At 34.5% G+C, this 25,056-nt stretch overlaps 1 protein-coding gene across 4 annotated transcripts in view; it reads right to left on the bottom strand.

Annotated features, from left to right (window-relative positions):
- VPS41 (VPS41 subunit of HOPS complex) overlaps positions 1 to 25,056 on the bottom strand; it is a 168,449-nt gene that overhangs the window by 85,248 nt on the left and 58,145 nt on the right. For 3 of the 4 annotated variants that reach the window (XM_039849427.1, XM_039849428.1, XM_039849430.1), the window contains 3 exons: positions 14,607 to 14,681; positions 6,881 to 6,943; positions 3,433 to 3,498 (listed from right to left, as the gene is read on the bottom strand). In XM_039849427.1, the coding sequence (XP_039705361.1) occupies positions 3,433 to 3,498; positions 6,881 to 6,943; positions 14,607 to 14,681 (204 nt within the window). The remainder of the gene's footprint in view (positions 1 to 3,432; positions 3,499 to 6,880; positions 6,944 to 14,606; positions 14,682 to 25,056) is intronic. The other variant, XM_039849429.1, reaches the window with a different exon arrangement.

Raw genomic sequence — 25,056 nt, 5'->3', positions numbered from 1 at the left:
CTTGGATTAGGCAATGATTTCTTAAATAGAACACCAAAATCACAAGTGTCAAAAGAAAAAGATATTAAATGGGACTTCATCAAAATTAAAAACTTTTGTAGTTCAAATGACACTATCAATTGACAACTCAGATTGAGAGAAAATGTTTGCAAATCACATATAAATAAGGGACATGCATCCAAAATATATTTTAAAAATTTACAACCATAAAATAAAAAGACAAATAGCTCAATCCAAAAATAGGCGAAGAATTCAAACAGACATTTCTCCAAAGAAGATATGCAAATGGCCAATAAGCACATAAAAAGAAGCTCAATAACATTAGTCATTTAAAAAATTGAAATCAAAACGACATACCACTTTACACCTACCAGGTGGCTATAATCAAGGACAGATAAAAATGAGTGTTGGTGAGAATGTAGAGGATTAACCCTCACACACTGCTAGTAAGAATGCAAAATAGTGTAGTCATTTTGGAAAACAGTTTGACAATTCTTCAAAGTGTTCGGCATAGAGTTACCATATGATACAACAGTTCCATACCCGCGAATGAAAATACATGACCACGCAAAAAGCTGTACATGAATATTCATAGCAGTATTATTCATAATAGTAAAAAGGTGGAAACAACTCAAATGTCCATCAACTGATAAATGACTAAATAAAATATGATATATCAGTACAATGACATATGATTTGGCCATAAAAAGGAACGAAGTACTGATGTAGGCTACAATATGGATGTATTATGAAAACTAATGAAAGAAGCCACACAAGAAGGCCAGGTATTATTGTATAAGATGATTTACACAAAATATCCAGAATTTATATGAAATATTCAGAATGGCAAATTTATAGAGAAATGCAGTAGATTAGTGGTTGCTAGACTGGGAAGGGAAGGAAGGAGGATAGGGACTGATGCTAATGGGTATCAGGCTTCTTTACTGGGATGACGAAAATGCTCTAAAATTAGATTATGGTGATTATGCATAACTCTGTAAATATACTAAAAACCCTTGAACTGTACACTTTAAACTGGTGAACTTTATGGTATGCAAATTATATACCAACAAAGCTACTAAAAAATATAAGAGATGCCTTAACATTGCTTACATTGACATGTGTAATCACATTGACATGTGCTATTTTGAAGTGATTACACATGTGCTTCAAAATAGCACACATATACTTTTATCAAAACCAATATACTAAGCCCTTTATACAATATACTAAACATGTTTTCTCTTTTAAATTATTTTAATCCTGAAATTCTACTTAATATCATTTTTTAAAAGTTTTTTACCAGATGGTTGGAACTATTTTTATTTTATAGACATATAATTCTTTTTGTGCTTGGAAAATATCTACAGATGTGTATCTGGAGAACTCGACAAGAAAAAAGGAGTAAATCAGAATGCTCTCTCAAAGAGCACTGAACATAGAAAAACTTGTAAAGTAGTCAATGATAACCAAAAAGATGAACCAAATACATGATTTTCTTGCCATTCAGTGTTCTATCCATTTTACTGCTGATCACAATGTATATCTTTATATAAATTCCAATTTCTTCCCACATTACCTCATCTGCACTTGGGTGATAGGCTACTTTTTTGTTCACACAATGTTCAGGTATCTATTCAATGAGCTCTGGCCCAGCTGCATTCACACTGTCCTTCCTACAAGATGTCCACAAATGATATCAAATGCTCAGCAGAAGATGAAGAATATGTTATTGGCACAATTATCCCTGGTATCCTGCAGGTTGACAAGACATTCATATAGCAAAACTCTTGTGGCAGACTTGATGAGACTATAGGTATACCTCACAGTATAAAAACAATCATTAAACTCCACAAATAAGCTGATTATTAAGAACACAACTGACAGAGAGAAATCCCACTTTCAGAGTGTGAGTCTTACCACTTGGACATCACCACTGATATTATCTCTAATATGTTCTTTCATACCAATACCTTCAAGAAATAGGGCACAACTATAAAATCTCTAACTCCTAAAATTGGAAGCTGGATTCAAAACTGCATCCCGCACTAAAGAATTACTGAAACCACAGTGATTTATAAATATTTTAAGTTATTAATATTTTATGAGGGACTATTATTAAGAAGACATCTTAGAAGGAGATTCTCCAGCTCCAGTCATGCCTTCAGATAACTGTCGCCCTGGCTAAAATCTAGACTGAAATCTGAAGAAAGGTTTAGAGCCAGAACCACACAAGTAAGCCATGCTTTAATACTCAAATTTTGAATTTTTAAGAGGTAATAAAAGTTTATTTTTTAAAGCCACTTAAAAAACAAAACAACAAAAAAAATCATTGGCTCAGCATTCTTTATGTCTACTGACTTTTAAATTAAAAATGTATAAGTTTAAAGTAGAGCTAAATGAGTTTATGCTATATCTCATATAACATGTCCTACTAGAAAAGTGTTTAGTAAAGAAATACTTTAACAAGAGGAATGTAAGAGGAATGTTAAAGCTAATCTTCACGAGGTCAACAAACACAAGTGAGACAGTTATTTTTTTTTTCCCCAGGGGTAAATTAGCTGCAGATCTAAGAGACAGCGTTAGATTAAATCTGCAATTCCCATTGATTAATCCCACAGATATTTTTATGTGAGGCTAATGAGGCTAGAGCCTAAGGATAACAATGCGCTGGTGCAATCTTGGCTCATGCCATGGAAGGGAATCAGGATCTACAGGATCTGCCCCTCCACCATAAACTAAAACCAGTGCTTGAGAAATGCTGGGTAAGGTAATGACAATCTAATGCTTTTCTGTCCTATTGAAACTGCATACTAGTACTGCTTCCTTCAAGCAAATTGGCGATTAATACAATCCTTGAGTTATTTTAGAGATAGCACTACACATATGCCACCCCATCCTCAAGATGACGCCAGAACCAAGACTCTTCAGTCTATGGAACTCATACAGAAGAGTGACCACCAGAGCCCTTTATGAAGCAAAGGGTCCTCCTTCAATAAGAAAGATCTGATGCCTAGACCAAATATGAACAAATACAGAACTGACCAATCAAACTCTGTCAGGTTTAAATTCCTTTGTGCTTCCTCTTGCTCCTCAACCCTTTACATTACTGGCCAAGTTTCAAAATCTTCCAATCAAAACTTGCCCCACTAGCACTACCACTTGCCACTCTGTTCTTCCTAACCCTTAAAACTTGTCCAGACTCCAGACTGGGGATACATCTTTTTCTTGCCCTAAAGCTACTTCAAAGAAATGTCAGTGAGAAACACTGAGACCACACCTCCCCCAAGCTGATAGTCTTATGATTTCCTTACATGGTTCTTAAAATTTCTCCAAGTGAATAGTCAGACATTAAAAATATTCAGGATAAATTAAAGAGCAAACAGAATCCCCCTCAAAGACCACATGTGATGGCAGACACACAACATTTACCTTTTTCCCTCCAGTAACAAACTGCTTGCAGCTGGATCTCAGAAAATGCGGATGCACAGCAACGATCTACAGAGGAACAAGGACCCAACACTGGTTTAGGAGTCACAGTTACAGCACAGAATAAAAACCCTTTATACATTACAGGCAGCATGATCTAAAAATTAACCTTATACATGGTTAGGAAGTAATTGTTGCAGGTAATATTTCGCAACAATTAAGGATGTCTGAGTCTTGCTCTTGTGTGACGATTCCTTCTATGAAGCCAGGTCAAAGCTAAAACATGAGAGTGAATTAATTCTAATTTCTGGCTGAGTGAGGACCCTCTGAGTAGGCACTCCCTCCTTAGAGACAGCAAGGTAGGTCAATCAAGGCAGGTCAATCAAGGGAGCAAGATGTCACAAATGTTTGCAACTGAATACAATTCAGAGAAGGATCCCAGAGAAAGAATTTAACTATGTCCTTGTCCAGCTATACAGTGTACAGCTTTAGATTGGCTTCTAATGGTTGAGGTTGCCAGGAAAAACAAATGGGGCGATGCAGCCTCACAGATATTTAGTGTAGTTACACCAAAGAGCTGCAGGACCCAAGAGTTATGGAGCTAACTAAAAAAGACATTCCCTGTTACCGCCAGCCTCAGCTCCTGTGCGCCTGGTCCTTTACTCGCTTTCCGCTCACCCAATCTCTTCCCAGCCCCTTCACAGGTTTCTCCCAAGGCTGCTCCACCCCTCATCACTGACCCCTCCTGTGGCTGTATGCCTGAATACATTCCGCCTCCTGATCTTTTGATCCCCAAACCCATGTACTCACCAACTAATCCATTTTGGTTTTTTCCCTAACATACAGAATAATTCTAGGTATTAATAAAATCCATTCAATTATACTTTTGTAAACTTTCAACTAAATACATTTTATTCTTATTAATACATTTTCATCCTCCAATGGAATAGATTCCTCTTCCTACACTGTCATTTTTAGGGCTTGTGGCATGACTCCTCATTTCTCTAACCAGTCCTGCCTCCCGATTAGCGGCCCTTCTTCAACACTCTCTTAATCCACCCTAGATACCAAACAAATCACTTACGCAGTCTGTTGTTACACATTCTTAAAATCTCTCATAAGAGCCCTGTTAGCTCTCTTATAATATATAGCTCTAGTTAGCAACTTACCCCTTTATCCCCTTCAGCTCTAAGAAAACAAGGCCATCAGGGTCATAGCCCTTAACTGTTGCTCCTTCACTACCTGACTTAGCAATAATTGGGCTTTCCTCACCTCCTTCGTGCCTGTCTCATCGCAGAGCCTGCAGGACTCTCTTCCAAGGCTAAGCTCCCTCCCTACATGGTTGATGCCATTCTTTAGTGCTGTGCCACTAAGCAGTCCTTTTGTTTTCAATCTTCCTCCTCTACTGATTTTTACCAACTGCCAAAACATGATCTACAGAAATCAGCCCTGGGCACTTGCCCCTCTATCTACTTTGATGACTTCTCTTCTTCGTTATCAAATTTCTTGAAAAAAGAGTCTATACTAGTTGTTTCTACTTCTTTTCTCCAGTTTATTTCTTAATATATGGTGATCCTCCTGCTCATGAAACTATCCTCACTAAGGCTTCCAGTGACTTCATGATTACCAAATAAAGTGTCCTGTTTTATTTCTCCACACTGCCTTCCACATCGCTGCCCACTCCTTCCTTCTGGAATCCCTCTCTCCTTTGGCTTCCTGACACCACTCTTCTGATCACCTCTGCTCCCTCTCTCCGATTCTTCTTAGATCCCTTGCTGGTCCCCTCCTCCAGCATCCTGCCCCACTGCCTGAATCTTTAGAGTGTTCCAGAATTGCACCATCAGCTTTCTTCTCTTCTCGCTCTAACATTTAACCTGATAATATCTTTAAAAATGGCTTCATCATACTCAACTGTGGTTATCAATTTTGCGCTTTTAGGGCCGATTTCCATCCTAAGCTCTACACTCACATTTCCAAAACCTCCATAACATTTCTACCGATATACTACAGTTATCTAAACTAATTTGCTTTTCTTCCAGCATCAGTTTTGCTTTTCGGAGTAGTTTTATTCCATTTTGCATTTTTAATTTTCCTGAAATCTTTCAACTTCTCTCAGCTCTATTTTCTTATCAACTATATATATATATGTATACTTTTATTTATTTACTCAAATCATCCCTTATTGCAAGATGGTATTCCCACACATTAATGCCAAAGCAAGAACCTAGATTTACCCTCGGCTCCTTCATTTTTCACCATCATCATCATCATCATCATCATCATCATCAAACCCATCACTGAGGCTTGTTAAGTCTACCGCCCAAAGGCTTTCCAAATTCATTTCTTCTACTCTATCTTGAATACAGGCATACCTCGTTTTACTGGGCTTCACTTTATTGTGTTTCCCAGGTGTTGCATTGTTTACACACTGAAGGCAAGACCCTTCGTCAACGAAAAGTTATGACTTGCTTTGTAATATTTGCTTTATAGTGGTGGTCTGGAACCAAACCCTCAATATCTCTGAGCTATGCCTGTACTCACTATTGCTCTTTTTACTAAGATCCTGCAATGCCCTGCCTTCTAAATTGTCTCTGATCCCAATCACTTCTCCTTAAATCACGTTCTATTCTGGCAGATTTGGCTTTCTAAAACACTATCTGATCCTATCTCCTTTAACTGTCAATCCATAAATGTTAAAATAAACAAGTGAAAGAAATAAATGACTTCTTCCTTTAACAACTATAATAATCACTTTAACTACTATAACTGTTATCTAAAACTGGTCCTCCTGCCTTGTGGTTATCAGCCTCTGAATCTATATGGTGAATGTATACAGTCACCATATGATTTTTCCTTAAGCTTAGCTCAGTTTATGTCACTTCTTTGCTCTTAAACATTCAATAATTTCTCCTTATCTACTAGATGGAGTCCAAATTCCTTAGCCTGAATCTAAAGCTAGCCCCAATCTGCCCATACAGCAATTCTGCAAAGTCAGTATTTTATGCACCATCTAAACTAGACTATTTGCCACTTCCTGAACACAATTTGAACTTTCTAGCCTCTCCATTTCTATTATATTGTTCTTTCACATGGAAAGCCAGCTTCTCTATCTGCCCTGTCGATTTATTAAAGCCTAGTCAATATCACTCCATCTATGAAGCCATCATTAACAAGAACAGCTAAAAGTAACTTCTCTCAGCCTTGGATTCCTTAATATTGTTTTTACCAACTTGTCTTTAATCACAGATTGAGGGGGGTGGAGGGAGAGAGGGAGTGTATATCACCTCACCTATTATGAGAAGATTCCTGAGGACAGACTGAGATCACAATCACAAAATATGCATTCTGTGCTCCTTTATAGCATCGAATGGTATTTTGTACATCGTGCTCAAAGAATTGTAATCTTTGGCCTTCACTGAGAAAACCCTTAGAAAAATCAAAACTTACTTACTTTAATGGGACAGTCAAAAGTCTCATGAAATTCTTCTCCAGAATACAGTCCAAACACCTGCACCTAAAAGTTAATAGATCCATCAGTTCACCATGACATTAACAATGAAGGCTGCTGAGTCAGCGAGAACACATAATTTCAAAAAAATAAAAAGTAAAAGAGCATTTAATAATCTAAAGCCCTTGTGGATCTCTAAAAATATCCAATGAAAACAATTTTATCAGGATGAGAGTACTCCACTGCAATTAAGCTTTTAAAAGTATCCTATGGATAGAGTTCCCTTTAATATATTTTATATAGTTTCATATATATATATATATATATATATATATATATATATATATATATATATATATATATATGTCTCAACCATGAAGATTAATCACTGTGGTATGAGATTAAATGAACCACATTTCATTTACAATCTTATGCTTAATCTATTGAGAGTGTATAAATGTCTGATTTAAGTTTCTACCTATCAGTGCCTCCTTTAAAGTCGTTCTAGTCAACTTTATTCATGCTTAATCTCTTATCTGAGTGGTTTACTTAAAAAAAAAGAAAAAAAACTCTGAATAATATACATACTGTAAAGAGTAAAAAGTATAAATTTACAGCTTGGCACACTTTTATGACATGACTATACCCCTGCAACCACCACCTGGATCAAGAAAAAGAACCCAAGAAACTCCTATGTTTCCCTTCCCAGTCACAAACTACTCTGAAATCTATCACCATAGATAAGGTGTACTGGTGTTTGAATTTTATATAAATTAAACCATAAGCTATTTCACTGACTTCTTTCACTCAATATTTTCTTTGGGAGAATTATCCATACTGTTGTATGTAGTAGTTGCCGACTATTTTCATTGCTGTGTAGTATTTCAATGTATAAAATTTATGTATCCATCTTCCACTGATCATTCTTTCTATATTGGGGATATTATAATAATGCTACAATGAACACACTTCACAAATATTTTGATGCACTTATATACACATTTATGAAGGATATATTAACTAGCAATGGAATTGATGAGTCACAGGTTATGCATCTATTCACAATTAATAGACAGCCAAACTATTTCGAAAGGTGGTTTTGATCAATTTACTCTCTCACTCGCAGAACATAAGAATTCTAGTAGCTCTCAAACATTTGGAACTATTATTAGGGCCACTATTATTACTATTATTAGGGCCACTTAGAACTATTTCCCAGCACTTTGGATGTCCTCCCTGTTTTTCTGATTTCTAACAAAGTGGTATTATTTCTTTTTTTAAATTTTGTAAGAATTCAATAGTGAAGGTGTCTGGGTCTAATGGCTTCTTTATGATAAGTTTTTAATTATGAATTCAATTTCTTAAATAGATATAAAACTATTCAGGCTTTCGATTTCCTTTTGTTTTAATCTTTGGTAAGTTGTGAGTGGTTCATTATTGCAAGTTCAAAGAGGAAATTTTACTCATGTTATAATTTTTGAAGATAACTCTATTCACTAAAAGATAAAACCTTTAGGATACTCCATTCACTTTGTGACTACTGCTTTTATATCCTTGTGCCAAGTATGTTATTTGGATTCCAATAATAGCAAACGGTACAATGTAACACAAAAGGCATTTGATTTACCCTGAGGTAGTCTGTAACATGTAGTCTGGCAATACATGTATGCCCACCACGATCTTGTTTCTTATCATTTAGAGGGCATCGAATCATTACTTTTATATAAATATATAAGCAAAGGATGCAATAATCTTCTTATAAAATAGTGCTTAAGAAGCAGGAAAGAAAAGCATTGCATTCAGATTTTACTCTACCCAACGGACATTTAACTTGATTGATTCCCCAAATTCCAAGAAAATTAGATAAAAATAAGGTACTGCATTATCTGAATCTTAATGGAAGAGGAAATCACAAGTGGTCAACTTACTGAAGTTACCTCTATATAAAATCATGCTAAAGTAGGAAGTTTAAATTCTAACATAAGCTATTTCCATTCTGTATAACAATGTGACAACATGGTCCTGTGTCAAATCTTTTATTAATACTAATAACATATCTCTAAATGCTTCCACATACTTCACCTCAGTGGTTATCAAATCTGACTGCACTACACAGTTAACTAATGTCTAGACGCCACCCTGGACAAATTAAACTTTCTGGTAAAATAAAATTATATTTTTAAAGGTCCACAATTGACAAGATGCAGCCAGAACTGAAAATCCTGAACTACCTCATTTGGCCCTGATAGCAACACTGCTAGGTAAGAGGGCTAACACCATTATGCTATTTAACAGATGATTCTGAAGAAAAATAAATGACTTGCCTAAGGTTATAAAAAGCAAGAAAAGTATTCTAAGCCCTATTCTTCTGCATACTATCATTATATGATAGTCTACAATTCGTAAATAAGGAATATATATTTCTAAAAGCAGGAAAAAACATTAAAAAGTCCCAAATATTTGCCAAACAAAAGTGAAGGTGAATATTAGACTTTGAATTATGCAACTCTATGACAGAGGTTGAAAACTGGAGCAAACTATTCATTCAAAAGTATAAACTTCCTTCTGCCCATAGCAAGATAAAGATGATTTTAAGAACAAAAAGTAAGTGATGTTTATTGTGGGGAAGAGCATCATAAACAAATGATACACATGCCTGTTGAAATAGACTGAGGTATCAGTAGATGAGAAGATAAATATTAAGACTGTGAATCTAATGGTGAAGATTAAATTATAAGTTGCTGGGGTAAACGTCCCTTTAAATATTATGAATCCATACTGAAGCTATGATAGTAAAGTGATGAGGAGGAATAAACAGAAAAGAGAACAAATCACAGAAGTTCCTACCTAGCAGAATAGTGATGCTTATCACTATTCTTGAGAACTAGTCAGAAGCAAAAATGCCACTATCATACCCAGAACGTGGACTGGAGGATTGTTTGCTAAAGGTGGTGAAGAAAGATTAGAACTCTTAGGTCACTCTCTAGTACTATGTTTAACAGAATAACATTTTCCTCAACTGTCCTTATTTTCTCCTGCAATATAAAAAAATAAGCAGGATGATTTTAAACCTTCAGTGTTTCAGTTCGTTTCACTTATGTGTCAGCCAAAACTAGTTGGTCACAAGTTATGCTACTAAAGCTAATAAAATCCAAAACAGGTTTCATTCATTTTCTCTCTCTCCCTCTCTCTCTTCCCCTCCCCCTCCCTCCCTCCCTCTTTATTTATCTTGCCAATTTTGTCAGTGAATACCGTACTCATCTGTGAAAAGATTCCATTGAATGACAGCCTGGAGAACTTTTAGGAAGACCTCATCTAAGAATTAGATAAAAGTTAAAATAGACAGGATCCTTTTGAAAAATGAAATCTCCTATAGCAGCCCTAACGATCTCCCCTAATTGGTCAACAAAAATACCTAATGAAGGAAAATAAAAAATTCAGAACAATTGGCCTTATAGTCAATCTACTACAAAGTCCTAGAGGAGTTCTCATTAACTACAAAACCACAGAGCCATATGAGGTCCACTAAAGGTATGGGATATGTTTTACCGCTTGAAGTAAAGAAAAGCTACCCTCATGAAACAAGGAAGGTATGTATCTCTCTCCACTTTAGCATGGATTTCTGTGTATTTGCCAATCAGAAAACTGGGTGAAAGACCATGTGATGTAAAGGGACTGTGAGTGAGGTGGCCAAAGTGTCAGACAATCCTCCCAGCTGGTACTTCCTTTGTAACAGCCTCCCACAAACCCAGCCTCCAAAAAACAGGTCAAGAATTAGAACAGGGACAAACATGTAAGCTGCCATTACATCGAGGGAGGTAGCAGATGAGACCCTCACAGGGGAGATTCTGGTTTTCATATTCTCCACCTATGCAGTGTCACAGAGCAGGGAGAGATTATAAGAGAGGCTCCCACTTCAATCTGGGGAAGCTGCCTTAACTAACTACTTCTGGTCAAAGGAAACTGAGCTCATTAAAAGGACCTCTGTGTGGAGCTCAGAAGTGATTCTACAACACTCAAAACAGTAACGTGCAGAGCCAAGAGCAGTCAGACATGGATCTTTTTGCTAACCCAGGTTCAGAAAGAGCTCTTCTTGCTCTGGAATGGATAAGCAAGCAACAAAACCACACGCAAAGGCTATACAAAAAGAATACTGCAGAACACAATTTCTATGACTTGGAGGGAGAAAAAAACCATGCTTTAAAAAATGATTTAATAATAACCAGAAAAGCAAGGAACACTAGAAAACTCTTTGGCGACTTTGATAAGAAGACCTCCGAGAATCTGCTGCAGAAAGAATGATGATGTTGATGGTGATGATGATGAGGATGATAAAAGCTAACAATTACTATGTGTTTCTTCTGCTCCAGGTACTTCTGCAAACGACCTACATATATTAACTCATTTATGCCTCCTAATAATCAGTGTAGGAGGTACTGCTATTATCTCCATTTTATAGAAGAGGAAATAGATCGAGGCACAGAGAAATATGAATAAATTAGCTGACATCACACAGCTAAAACGTGCCTGGTAATTCCACTCCTAATCATTAGACAATATTGCCTGACACTCTAAGACATATAAGTTGTAATTAAAAATACACACACACATATGTATATTTTTCAGCCATATATATGGTTGAATATTGAGCTAGGAGAGAGAGAAAGATTTCAGGAAAATTAAGAATGCAAAATGGAATAAAACTACTCTAAAAAGCAAAACTGACAGTGGAAGAAAAGCAAATCAACAAAGTGAACAAACAAGTAGGAAACTCTGATTACAAAGAAATGAGAGGATAAAAACAACGAGAAAGCAAAGCACATATGTGGTGGGGGTGTGTATGCACCACACAATATGACCAATTTTTCTTACCACATGTATTTCAGAAAGGAGAGAAAGAATGAATAGTGCTTATCCATTCACTCTCTCATCTTGAAAAGTTTAGGTACAATAATTTGGGAGGGGAAGAGGCCAGACTGCAATGGGTTAAGAAATAAATGGTTAGAAATAAAAACAGTTAATATAACTGAAAGTTCACCACACACCTGGCACCTCACAACATTCTTATGCAGGACTTCCACTGCGCCCAGTGCCCACACAGCTGAGGAAGCAGAGGCACTGGGAGAGCAAACAACGTGCCCAACCTTACCCAACGCAGAGGAGTGGGGCTGCCGCCCAGGCAGGTGAAAAGCAGAGCTCTGCTCATAGCCTCTGCACGATACTGCCTCCAGCCTAAGTATTATTGAGTTTCTTTGAAGAAATGAAAACAAATGGAACTGAAGCAATAATCAAAATCAGAACTGAAGTAAACTTTCCTGAAATGAAAACAATACTTCAGAATATGGATCAAAAGGACTTACTGTGTTGCAGACAAAATTAATGAAAACAGACCCAAACAAGACTTTAACTTAGCAAACTGAGTTACAAGGGCCATTTATTATCGTCATTGTTGTTATTGTTATTAGTCTGAGCTCCAAGGCAGGACAAGAAAAAAATTAAAAAGGTTTTGTGAAAGAACAAAAGTATGCCCGCCTCAGACATGTCTACAAAAATAAATGTCAGACAAAAGGGAGCAACATCTCCAAAATTTTGAGAAAATATTTCAATACAGAACTCTATACTAAATAGATTCTAGTTTATGTATGAAGGCAATCTATGTAAGAGATCAGAAAATAAACAATATATGTCCTTATCAGAAAGTTACTTAAAACTGTATGCCAGTAAACTGAAACTACACACACACACACTCTTGCTTTCTCTCTCACACATATAAGTATATTTCAAAACTTAGAACTCAAGCACAGAGAAGCCATGAAATAAAAAGACAGAATGAGCAGCAGCTAAATAAACAGAAAATTTTAAACTGTTAGAATTATAACTTTAAAACTGAATATAGATATCAAAGGTTATCCTTGAAAAAGAACATATTTATCTAGAAGTCTTAATACACCAAGGAAAAATAATAACAAGAGCCATTTAAAGACACATTTGATCTAGATATCTGGAATTTATCTTCAGAATAATCTTTATTTTATCATCACTAATCACTTTACTAGATCTCCCTATACTAGCTACTCAATTTTTATAATACTAGCCCATGGTTAAGAGCTAGCTAACATAAAAATGTACATTGAAGTACTTATTTTCAATTCTATCAATGCTAATAAATGACAAAAGCATTTTAAAAAATGTTATCATGGGTCTATACCAAAATACAGCAGTTATAAATATTACTAAACTAGGAAAACAGGTTTGCCAAGAAGTGTACCAGATGTCTGAGTCATCTCATTATCCACTAGATATAATAGTTAAAATATCCCACTCTGCCACATCAAATAATAATTCTTCAATATTTAAAGTGCTGAAAATTCCTAGATGAAGTATCTTCATAAAAATTCTTTTCTAATTCAAAAAATGACTATTCTTTCAACAAATTAGTTCAATTTAATTGGTTATAAGCCCAGAAGGAATCCTTCATCATTAAGAAAACAAAATGAAAATGATCTTTCTTACAAATACGTGAATACAAAAATTTTTCAATAGTTTGAATAATTCTTCTCACTTTCTGCACATACCAACTCCTCCCTCAATCTCTCTTTGACAGTCTGGTTCATCTCAGAATTTCAGAAGGTACTATAAAATTTGACAGTGCTTTTTGAAAAGCACAAGTGTTCCAATTACTATTTCAAAAGACTTTAAGAAACATTAGGCTGAGATATATAAAATCACTTTTGTATGTCAAGAAGATTTCATTTTTCTTTTAACGGATTAAATGAGTATAAATCTTTTATACTGAGTACATTGTTTTTAATTTACTCATCCTAATGGCTCATTGAATTTAGATCACATAAAAACCTACAAATAATTAGATTAGGAAATCTATTCTCTATAGTCAGGAATAGGTAAGGTTCTGTAATGATTCTTAATGCACTCTCTTCATAAACTATTATTTTAGAGAAGTAGCTTAAATACACTGTGCATTAGAATTTTATCACTGCAAACCAACATTAGAAAAGACTTCCACTGACTGAAAAACAAAAAAGACATTCTTATAAGTGGAAAATCAATCACCACAACCACTAAATGTCACAGCTCAACATCAGCAAGAAGAACTGATAATTGTTAGTTATACACTGCACAAATGATGTATGTCCTCGGTCGAGGAAGTGGGTGCCAGGTTTTTAGAAAACTGTACATATATTGATTTTACATTTATTTAATGTGGCCATTGTAAGACACTTTATTCTTCTGATAAACTATGATTGCTTATCAAAAGATTCTATAATTCAAGAGAAACATTCATAACATGTGAAAATGAAAACCACCGGCCCATAGAAATCATGCCCACAAAATCCAATTTTGTGGATTTATGGCAGAAAGGCATTAAACTACTGTCTTGCAGGAACTGCAGACTAGTCACTGAAGTATAAGTGGCATAGCAGTAATGATTAAGGTGACACGTTCTCCCTGACACAACTGCTAATCAGCTTAATACCAGTTACATAAATGACATTCTTGTAATTAATTTTCCTAAGGCACATTTGTGCAAAATATATTTTACTTTAATTATGAGCAATAGGAAGCAAGTCCAATATCCTCCCCTCCAACAAAAAAAAGGCAAGTTTCTCTTAACGCAGGTATACAGTAGGTAGAATGCTCTTCCAAGCACTTGGAGTTGGGGAACATCCCAGTCCTCAGTGAGAGAGCAGAGCTTTCAACATCACCATACCTTGCCATCTTCTGAACACACACCCATGTGTTCTCCACTTTCATCCAGGCTAATCTGATTTATCTTCACAGGACTCTATCAAAAACAAAAAAACAAAAATAAAAACATGTAAAAATTTAGGAAAATATATATCAGTAATCAAATGCCATGGTTCTTTGTAAAATTTAAAAGATATAAGTTGTCTATTAGCTTAGATGCATGAATCCAAGACATTTTCTGTTTTTGTAAATGAAAACGGTAAAATACAACTTTGTTCCCAGACATATATTATGCCCAGAAACCTAAAATTTTCACAATTATTTATTTCACATACTTCGAGTCCCTAAAACATTTTTCTTACATGTTATATACTTTTTATTTGTTCTGTTCTATTTACTCCACACTCTTAAAATTTTACTCAACCAAATCTATTAAAAGAACAAAACAAAAGCCAAAGAAAATTATGACGTAAAGAAAAGTTTAAGTTGTTTTAGGTTGATTCACCAGTCTATTTGTTCTTCTTTTATAAGTTACTAAATCAACTTTTATTTATACTTTACGCTTAGTACTTTCTGGGGGAAACCCATGGGATCTAGTTGATTTTAACTAACTTTGTTATCCCCCATTCTTTTGAGTAATCTCAAATTTAAAAATATGTGAAGATACAAATCAGCCTTTCTACTTTGGATGTATTTTTCCCAAGTGTAAATACACAACCATACTTTTAATATTTTTCACAGCTTTCTAGCTCTCCATGTAGCCAACTATTTACTTACTAAAATATTCATACAGGTAGATATTCTAATAGAAGTAAAAAAAATCAGTGAATGTTGACAACAGTAAAAAATGGCGAGCTTTTTTTCTTCTTAAATAACAGCAGTTTCCAATTATCTTATGCGAAGCATGATAGGAACAAACTAACCATGAAAAGTAAGCCTTCATCAATTACAACAGAGCTTCGAATTAGTTTTTTTTAAAATATCTAACCTTAAAATAGTTTGGTTTGTTGATAAGTGAAAATACACAAAATTGAATGCTGGATCCTTCTTCAATGGAAAATGTTTCAGAGCCAGTAGGTGAAGGGAGGGCCGACCAAGACTCCCAGCCCTCAGAAAGGCCACCTATGGACTGACTGAGGCTGCTTAGAGAGATTCCCGTGGTCCAGGCTGAGACAACTGGCCACAGAATCCTTTTCCATCTTGATCCCTAAATCATCACACAAGCTATCTCATTAAAAGTTCCTAGGATGTTAGACGAGGAAAGGAGCTTAAAAAGCAACTTGACCCATTTTACAGGAGAATAAACTGAAGCCCAAGGACAAGGATCACAACAGAGAAAGAAAAGAGCCAGAGCTCCAATCTGAGCACTGTGAAGAGAAATCCTGCAAAGGGAATAGTGTGATGGACAGCGAGGAGACGCAAAGCAAAGCAAAAGCAAAGCAAAAGCTGAATGGGAAAGCACTGGCACCAGCATGTCTGGACTTTTGGCTGAGAAGTCCAAATATTCAGCTTCTACAGTCATCTTTGGATAAACACTTTCCTCTTTGAATATCTTCTGTGAACAGATCTTTTGTTCACCAAACAACATTTTAATACCATTTTACTCTTGTCAAATACAAATCCCACATACCCTTGACTGTTATAATTGACATTTGATTATAATGTACTCAAATTATAATTTAATAGGTACATGGAGCCTGATCAATGTCAAGGTCTCCTGTCTGGTCCAGTATAGTACTTATCCACATGTGACTATTTATATAGAAAGTTATATTAGTTAAAACTAAACTAAATCAAGAATTCTGTTTCTCATTTACACCAATACATGCCAAGTGCTCAACAACCACATGTGACCAACTAAACAGTATTAGAAAGCACACAATATAGAAGGTTTTTACCACTGCAGAAAGTTCTATTGGACAGTACAGTTCCAGGCCTACGAAACTGAGTCCCAATGCTGAATGTAATCCTTTACAAGGCCCTTCTTCACTGCACATAAAAAGTATATTTTCTTCTCACATACACATCAAAATTTATGTAATTACAAAATCCGGCTCTTGGACTTGTACTTAAAAGGCTCACTGCCTGTGCTAACACTCTCTGAATCACACTGTGTGATTTCCAAAGACACAGCAGACACATCAAGTTGATCCTCACAGCCTCAGGGGAAAGCAGTCAGCACAAGATGGTTTATCTCCACATCACAGAGAGGAAAATGAGGCCTGAAGAGTTTATGCGAGCTGTCTAGAACCACAGTGACTACTACTCAGTGCCCAGGCCACATGGTGTTTATTCTATGTAGAATAAACCAAACTTTTCATTACAATGTTTCTTCCTGAGTAGAATCTGTTTGTACCACAGCTTAAGTAATATGGGGGGGGGGGCGGGAGCGGAATCACACCTACAGATATGAAAATTCTCTTTCCCTTACTTCTCTGTTACAGTAGAGGTTTTTTTACAGTTTTTTCTGCCAAAGATCAATATTCATTGTTTTATTTCCCTGACTACTGATAAAGTTAAGTATTTTTCTTAAGTCTGTTGGCCAACTAATTTGCTCTTCTGCAAACCTCTTGTCACATATCTTTCCCATTTTTCTATTAAAATGCCAATTTTTTTTCTTTTTAGGGTATGAAGTCTTGATACAATTCCTCACTCAGAAATTGTATATGTGGTCTCCTATATTTCTTTGCAAGATGGTTGTTGCTTAATTTCTAACATTTAAGTCTTTTATACTTTCAGGATTCATTTTATTATCTTCCAAACGAATATCCAGTTGGGCTAGCTCTATTTATTAAATAATCCACCCTTCTCATTCTAAGGAGAACTATATGACCATATAATAAATGTTTATATACACTGAAATAATCTTCTGGGTTTTCAACTGTGGTCTCTTTGTCCATCGCTTATCAATTTGACATTGATCTAATTATACAGCACGTTCTGATATTCTCTCATGAAAAGGCCCTTCTTGACGTCTTCCTCATCTCTGTTAAGTACTAGTACATTTTGGCTCAGGCCAAAAAACCGTGAAGCCATTCTGACTCTGGCCTTTCTTTTATACATTATATGTATCTGTTAGCAATTCCGATCATCTCTTCAAATAAAATTTATCTAGACTTTGACCACTTTTCTTCAGCCCTATAGCTGCCATCCAGGTCCAAGATATCATCATTCTTCTATGAGTTATCATAATGGTCTTCTAACTAGTAGACCTACTTCTGCCCTAACTCTCCAAGAAGTCTATTCTCAACAAACCAGCAGAGTCATATTGTTAACAGGTTGATCACATGATGTCACACACCTCTGCTTAAAACTCTCCAATGGCCTCCCATCTCAGGATAAAACCCAAAGTTTTTACTATGACCTGACAGTCTTAAATGATCTCACTACAGCCCTCTGTCCAACTTCTGACCTCATCTACTCCTCTGCCCTGTCCTCTCTCCTCCAGCCATGACAGCCTTCCTGCTGTTTCTCCTACCTTAGAACCTTTGCATTTGTTTGATGGAGAATGGAATGCTTTTCTGCCAACTCTTCACTGGTAGACATTTTCTCAGTGACACTCTCTGGCTATCCAATCTAAGATTTCAACATTTCATGTAAAAATTTTATAACTCCTTCACTGCTTTTTTTTTTTTCTCCTTAGTACTTACCACCATCTATCTTATGTATTTTACTTATTTTTATATTTTACTTATGGTTTTATCTACTTATGTAAATAACTATTATTTACTATTTATGTATTTTACTTATCTTCACTGTCAAACTCACTTATTAGAATATTAACTTCATGAGAAATAGTTCAAAAAATAAAATATTCCAATCATACACAAATTCTTCAGAGAACAGAATAAAAAGGAAATGTCCCTAACTCATTTTACCAGGCCGGCACAACAAGGATGTTATGAGAAATAAAAAAAGTACAAGTAAATCTCACTCATGCATAGAAATGGAAAAATCCCAAAGAAAATATTAAAGAAGTCAACATATATATAAAAGTCAAGTTTTCAAGTTTCACTCTAGAAATATAAAGCTGGTATAACATAGGGAAATTAATCAATATATTATAATTTTCTGTATTAAAATAAATGAGGAATATTGAAAGATTACCTCAATAGATGCAGGAAGTGTTGATGAAACTTTTTTTTTAAACACATCATGGTAAAAATATTTAGCATACTATAAGAAAAATTCTCAGTCACACTTAATGGTGAATGCAGAGAGCTTTCCATTTGATATCTTTACGATATTGATTCTTCTAATCCATAAACATTAAGCATTTCTTCGCTTATTCAGGCCTTCTTTAACGTCTTTAAGTAAAGTTTTGTCTAATATCCTTAAATAAATGTTTCCTCTTAGAAGTCTTGTACTTTTTTTCATTCTGGGAGTAGCAATGACAGTGAGCATCCTTTCTTCATTTCCAATATGTATATGATTCCATTTATACAACATACAAAACAGATAAAACTATATGTATGGGGGTACAAACGAATGGTATAAAATGAAAAAGAAAAGCTAGGCAGTTGTTACTATAAAGGTGAGTACAGCGGGACCCTCTAAAGGAATAGTGAGCCGCAGGGTCACTCAGTCTACTCTTGACAGAGCGGTAGTTAAATGACTGTTTGCTTTGTAACTGTTTGTTTCACTGCATATTTTATGTACTTTTTAAAGTTATTTTTCGTAATAAAAATAAACATTAAATTTTTTTAATGAAATTAAAAAAACTTGCCTATAAAGATGTCTGGGATCAATAATTTCATTGAGTTATTTCCCATGATTGTCAACGTATTCGAATGTTCTAATTCTATTCTGGTTAATTATATTTTCCCAGAAAACAGTGCATTTCAAATTCCTGGTGAAAATGTTTTTATTTTACTTTTTGTTCATTTACTATTTTCATAATACTAATGACATAAATACTACTAAAAGTTCAGTGTAATACTACTACAATAATAACAATATTTAGTATATGCTTATTATGTATCAGGCTTTATTCTAAGAGTTTCATATATCAGATAATTTAATCCTCAGCAATTCTATAAGGTAGGTACAATTAATTTTCCTATTTCATATTTGCAAATATGAAAATATATACATAGCAGTATCTTACAGGTATATATTTTAGTTCCTTTTTTCTTTCATTATCCTTATCAGATATCCTTTATCAGTTGTACTGTCCTTTTAATAAAAGCAAGACTTACATCAATAAATTTGTTTGTATTTTTTAATGTTTTCTATTTTATTAATTTCTATTCTTAATATAATTTTCACTTTTTGTCTTAGAACATTTTGTTCGCCTTATTCTAATTTCCTCACATTAATATACTACTTGTTAATTGTAATTGCGCATTTGTTTTATAACACTATTATAAAATAATTGTGTTCTGTATTTTCCTTTGAGTATACCACTGACCATAAACCGGAGAAAAGAAAATAATGTGCATCTCAAAACTATTTCTTCTTTGAGATTTATTTTGTTTTATTTCTAAAGATGGTGACGGTGTTATCTGCTTATTTATCTAGCTACTAATAAACTCTTGAGTCAATACAATTACATTCATAGAATGTTTTGTATATCTGTTTTTAGAAATTTATTAATTTCTCTTTGAAACCTAAGATATCATCCTTTCAAAATAATTCATATTCTCTATTTTGAACTCAAAATAGATATATTTTTAATCATGTTGTTTCTATTATTTAATTTCTATATCATTTATTTTTATTTCTTGACTCAAAAAAAGTGCTAGAAATGTTTCAAAATTTTCCCACTACAATTGTAATTTTGTCTATTTCTCTGAGATGTCAAATAAACTTTGGTCTGGTATTAAGTACCCTATAATTTGGCACATAAAGAGTATAACTAATATTTTTTCCCTTTAACTTTTGTTATCAACATAATATACCTTCTGCTAGGTAATGCTCTTTGCCTTAAACTCTACTTTTTCTCACATTTTTACTGCCAACTTGCTTAATTTTTGTTTGGCTTTTTATAGTGTATTTTTACTCACATCTTTATTTTTCACTTCCATCATCTTGTGGAATATATGTCCTTCAAAGCTGAGGCAATTCTTCTTTTAGTAACAGAATATCTGGCCTGCTTAGTTTTATCTTAGTTGCTACACTATTTTATACTTTTTTAGAGTTATATTTTCCCATTTATTATTTTTTAATTAAAAATTATTGGAGAGACATTAATAAAATCAAATAAGTTCAAGTGTAAAACTCAACAGTATGTCATATATATATATATATATATATATATATATTGCATTATGTTTTCACCACCCAAGGTCAGATTTCCTTCCATCACCAAATATTTGACCCATTATTATTCTTTCGCTGTATTACTCAAATTGTTTTATCTATCTAGGAAGATTTAGATGTGTTCATTCTATCTTTATCCTATTAGTGATTATCTTCAAATTATTATGTTGTATTATGTCTCCCCAAAATCAACACAATTGCATTAACTGACTCATACAAAAGATGAAGTATTCATCACATATTCATTTACTACCTCCTTCCTCTACGTATTTTAAATTAATAGTACAAATATTTTATATTTCTTGGGTCACTTCAATTGAAAAGAAAAGCTACTTAATACATCAGTAAAACCTGCAATCCTAAACTTCTAAGTTCTAAGCATGAATCCAAAGGAAGAGACTGTTTCACTACTGGGGTGTCCATAATTTTAAAACTGATTCACATAAGGTTATATTAAATTGGTGATATTTATTACTTGTCATGTACATGTACATTACAAACAACTTTGCAGCTTATTGTACATTTTAAAATTTTCTTTAGTTTCTAAAGAAATTTGATATTTTTTTACTCACAAGTAAACAGTCAACTTACAAAAGAAATAGTACAAATTATAGGTAAACAAGAACAAGAGTCAACCTCGGTAATAACAAATACATAAAAACTAAAAAAAAGGAGATATTTTGCCTATGGAATCAGAGAAGATTTTTTAAGTACCTACTTTTGACAAGGAAACACAAAAATAGACACTCCTCTTACACTGCTGTTGGAATTCAAATTTGGAGAAAATTTCCAAAGGATCATTTGGCAACATGTATCAAAATTCTTTAATATTTGCATTCTCTATTATACCTAAGGAGGAGTAAGAGGATTATTTTACAAAGATATTTTTCTAAGCAGGTTCTTTTTGTAAGACACTGAGAAATGGAAATTATGTAAATTTCTAAAAAAAAATCAAGGAATCTAAATGACAAAAATTAAAAACATAAACAAAAAACAATTTTTTTTTTTTTTAAGTGCTATGTAGGAAAGAATCCGGCCCTGCGCAAAAAGAGGTCTGGCCTTTGCCTTTGGCGTCCGCGAGATAATCTGACACACCAGCATATGTGATAGGGAAGTCTTTATTAAAGGCAGAGGCCTGTCACACCTGATAGTCTAAAGGTTAAGGGCTAGCCCTGTCAGAAGGACCAAGACTGTGATTTAGGGCAGGGTCTTTAGAACACAGGCTATCAGTCAACCTGGAAGATGAGATCAACCATGTGAACAACCTAACAACCAATCATATCTACATAAGAGAGCCCCAATAAAAACACTGAACACCAAAGTGAGCTTCCCTGGCTGGCACCCATTTATGCCAGGAGGGTAAATGTCCTGAGTACAAAGGAAGAGTCACTTTTAGAACCATCCCAGGCTCTCTCTGCCCTATGTGTCTCTTCCTTTGTTTGATTTTTTTACCTGTATCCTTTCCCTGCAAATAAACAATAATTGTGAACATAATAGCTTTCAGTGAGTTCTGTGAGTCCTTTAGCAAATCATCAAACATGAGGGTAGATTTGGGAACTCCCAGAACTTGGGGTTGATGTCAGAAGTCTTCAGTAGGCTCAACAGTCTAGAGGACTGCGCGCCCAAATCTCACAATCTGGCTAGCTCTGGGTAAGTACAACCCAATGTTTATAAACACTACTATATTTACAGGTATTTATATATAAGTGACTGGAAGTATGCACTCCAAAATATCAGTATTGGTTATATCTGGATACTGATATTATTGTTTCAGTGGTCCCTTTTTACGTTTTGCTAATTTTCTACAACAAATATTTACTGTTTGTAATCAAAAGATAAATAGTTTAAAAATGATTATGTAGCAAATTCATCAATCTAAAAGTAAAAAAAATACCAAAATTAATCTTGATCGCCAAAGCCATCATTCTGGGAACCTGCAGGATATATTTTTATCTTGAGGGATAATCAAGAATCATCACTATGCATATCAATTTCTATAATAGTTCCATAACATTTAATGAAAAACAAATAACAAGATTCAATATTACAGCTGTCAAATGGTACGAAATCATTCCTCTCAGAAATAGGAACAAATGCCTTATGTATGTATGTATGTATGTATGTATGTATGTATGTATGTATGTATGTATATATATGTCCTTTCTATATACCAAAAATAAACAATAACAGCAATAAGAAAAAAAAAAAAACAGGAAAAACAGAAAAGGGACAAGAAAGAAACTGAAGTGAAAGATTCTGTTATTCTTCAATACTGATTTTTCCAATGGCTTGTTTTATACATATAATTTAGGGGGTTGTTTTATACATATAATTTAGGGGGTTTGCAAAGATAGGATACTGGAGTACATGTAGATAAGGGTAAGGGGCCAAAGAAAAAAAGACCAGAGAAAAAATGGTCTCAGCTGTATTTTCCATTAGCTACAATTTTATTCCTAATGGAGATATGTTTGGAATTCTGGACAATATAAGTGAGTTTGTTCAAAAATCAATAATGTCAAGCTGACACTATAGAACATACAAAAATGTTTCCTTAATGGAACAAAAAAAAAGCCCAAGAAAGTGGAGAGCGTGAGGACCAGCACATCTAAATCTAAGTCCACTACAGGTGGTCTCAAGTTCTTAAATTTAAAGAAAAGACAAAATCACCAACATGTACACCTCATGTGATAATCAATTAACTAATGTAAAATGCTTGAAATAAATATACTTAGTATGGATTATGTTAGCTCTTCAATTAGGAATAAATTCACGGTCATTTCAAAAGCTGCTTTTAATGGTGTTCTTTGTGGCAACGTCTTTCCCCTGACACTTTCCATCATCCCACCTTAAGCTATCGGTCTCTCAACAGTGAACCTAAGAAATCAATCTGCTAATGTATAATTTGTAAGGCTCCTCTGACTAACAAATGGATAATTGATTCCTTCACAAATGTTGCATCCCCATGGACACAGGGCGGAATGAATAAGAAACAGAAGATGGAATTTCATTTCCTTCCCTCAGAGATCCACTAGTTAGGCAATCTCAACACTCATACGGCTGCCTATGCAGCTTCATGCTTTCTAATCACAGTTTGCAAGCAAGGTGCACTTACATTACATGTGTGAAAAGCAAACGTCTGTTCTTTCATACTTGGGAAAAGCTCATTTTACTCTCCCCTGATGATACCCCCCGAGGTAAGCAAGACCTGCATCTGGATTTAAGAAGCCTCTGAAAAATACACCTAATTGTGGATTTTTTACAAATCTACAAAACAAAATAAAACAAAACAAACATTTATTATTTCACTGACTTATTCCATAGCCAGAACAGCCTAACATTTAACTATAAATTCTCAAATCCTCTCAGTTGATCTGAGATTTCACCTCTAGGTTCATATTAAATCCTTTATATCAAGATGGGGAATAAATTTATCAACAGGCAATCCTGAAGTTAGAGAACTTTTGTGAAGCTTTCTTGAAAGTCTCAAAATACAGATTTAGTAAAAGCAGAAGAGAACTGGTTCCAGACAGTTCCCCTGGAGATCCACTCAGTGTCTCTGCAGACTCATATCCCTGTCACTCCGGTACACCATGGCAACTGGTTGTTGCCCACCCCTCCACTGCCAACTGCTCTCCCTAAAGCCACCAAAACTTCCTGGGGCCGAAGCAATGGAAACTCTTTCAGCCTTACTTTACTCAGCCACTATAACAACTGATCCTGCTGACCTCTGCTTCCTTCCAACTATCTCTTCCCTCAGCAGTTCTCCCCATTTTCTACTGTTGAACTTACCACATGGGCTATATAAACATTGTTGAATAAACTAATAAGGGCACTTTTTGTTACTTACAGTCCTGCAACAAAAGCTAAATTAACTCAATTCTTACCTTGCACATCAGCCCCAACCCCCTAAAAGGCTAAGAAAACATGAACACATTAAAAACAACAACTAAATCTCAAGTGAACAAGCATAACAAACACTAAAGAAATTAAAAAAAAAAAAAATCCTAACAAGCAATATTAAATTCCAGATACATAAAAAATGTTAAATTAAATGAAGGTTAAAAAATCTGCAACAATAACAAAAGGTAGAAAATAATTTTAAAATATACCACAAAAAACTGGTTCAGAATTAAAACAAAATAATGCAAAAGTTAACACAAAATTTAAAAGGATGGAGACAAAAACGGGCTGAAAATTTCAGTTACCATCAA

The sequence above is a fragment of the Pteropus medius genome, unplaced genomic scaffold, assembly GCF_902729225.1.
Source record: "Pteropus medius unplaced genomic scaffold, Ma_sr-lr_union100, whole genome shotgun sequence".
In the NCBI taxonomy this organism is placed as follows: domain Eukaryota; kingdom Metazoa; phylum Chordata; class Mammalia; order Chiroptera; family Pteropodidae; genus Pteropus; species Pteropus medius.
This window is presented reverse-complemented; position numbering and strand designations above follow the sequence as displayed.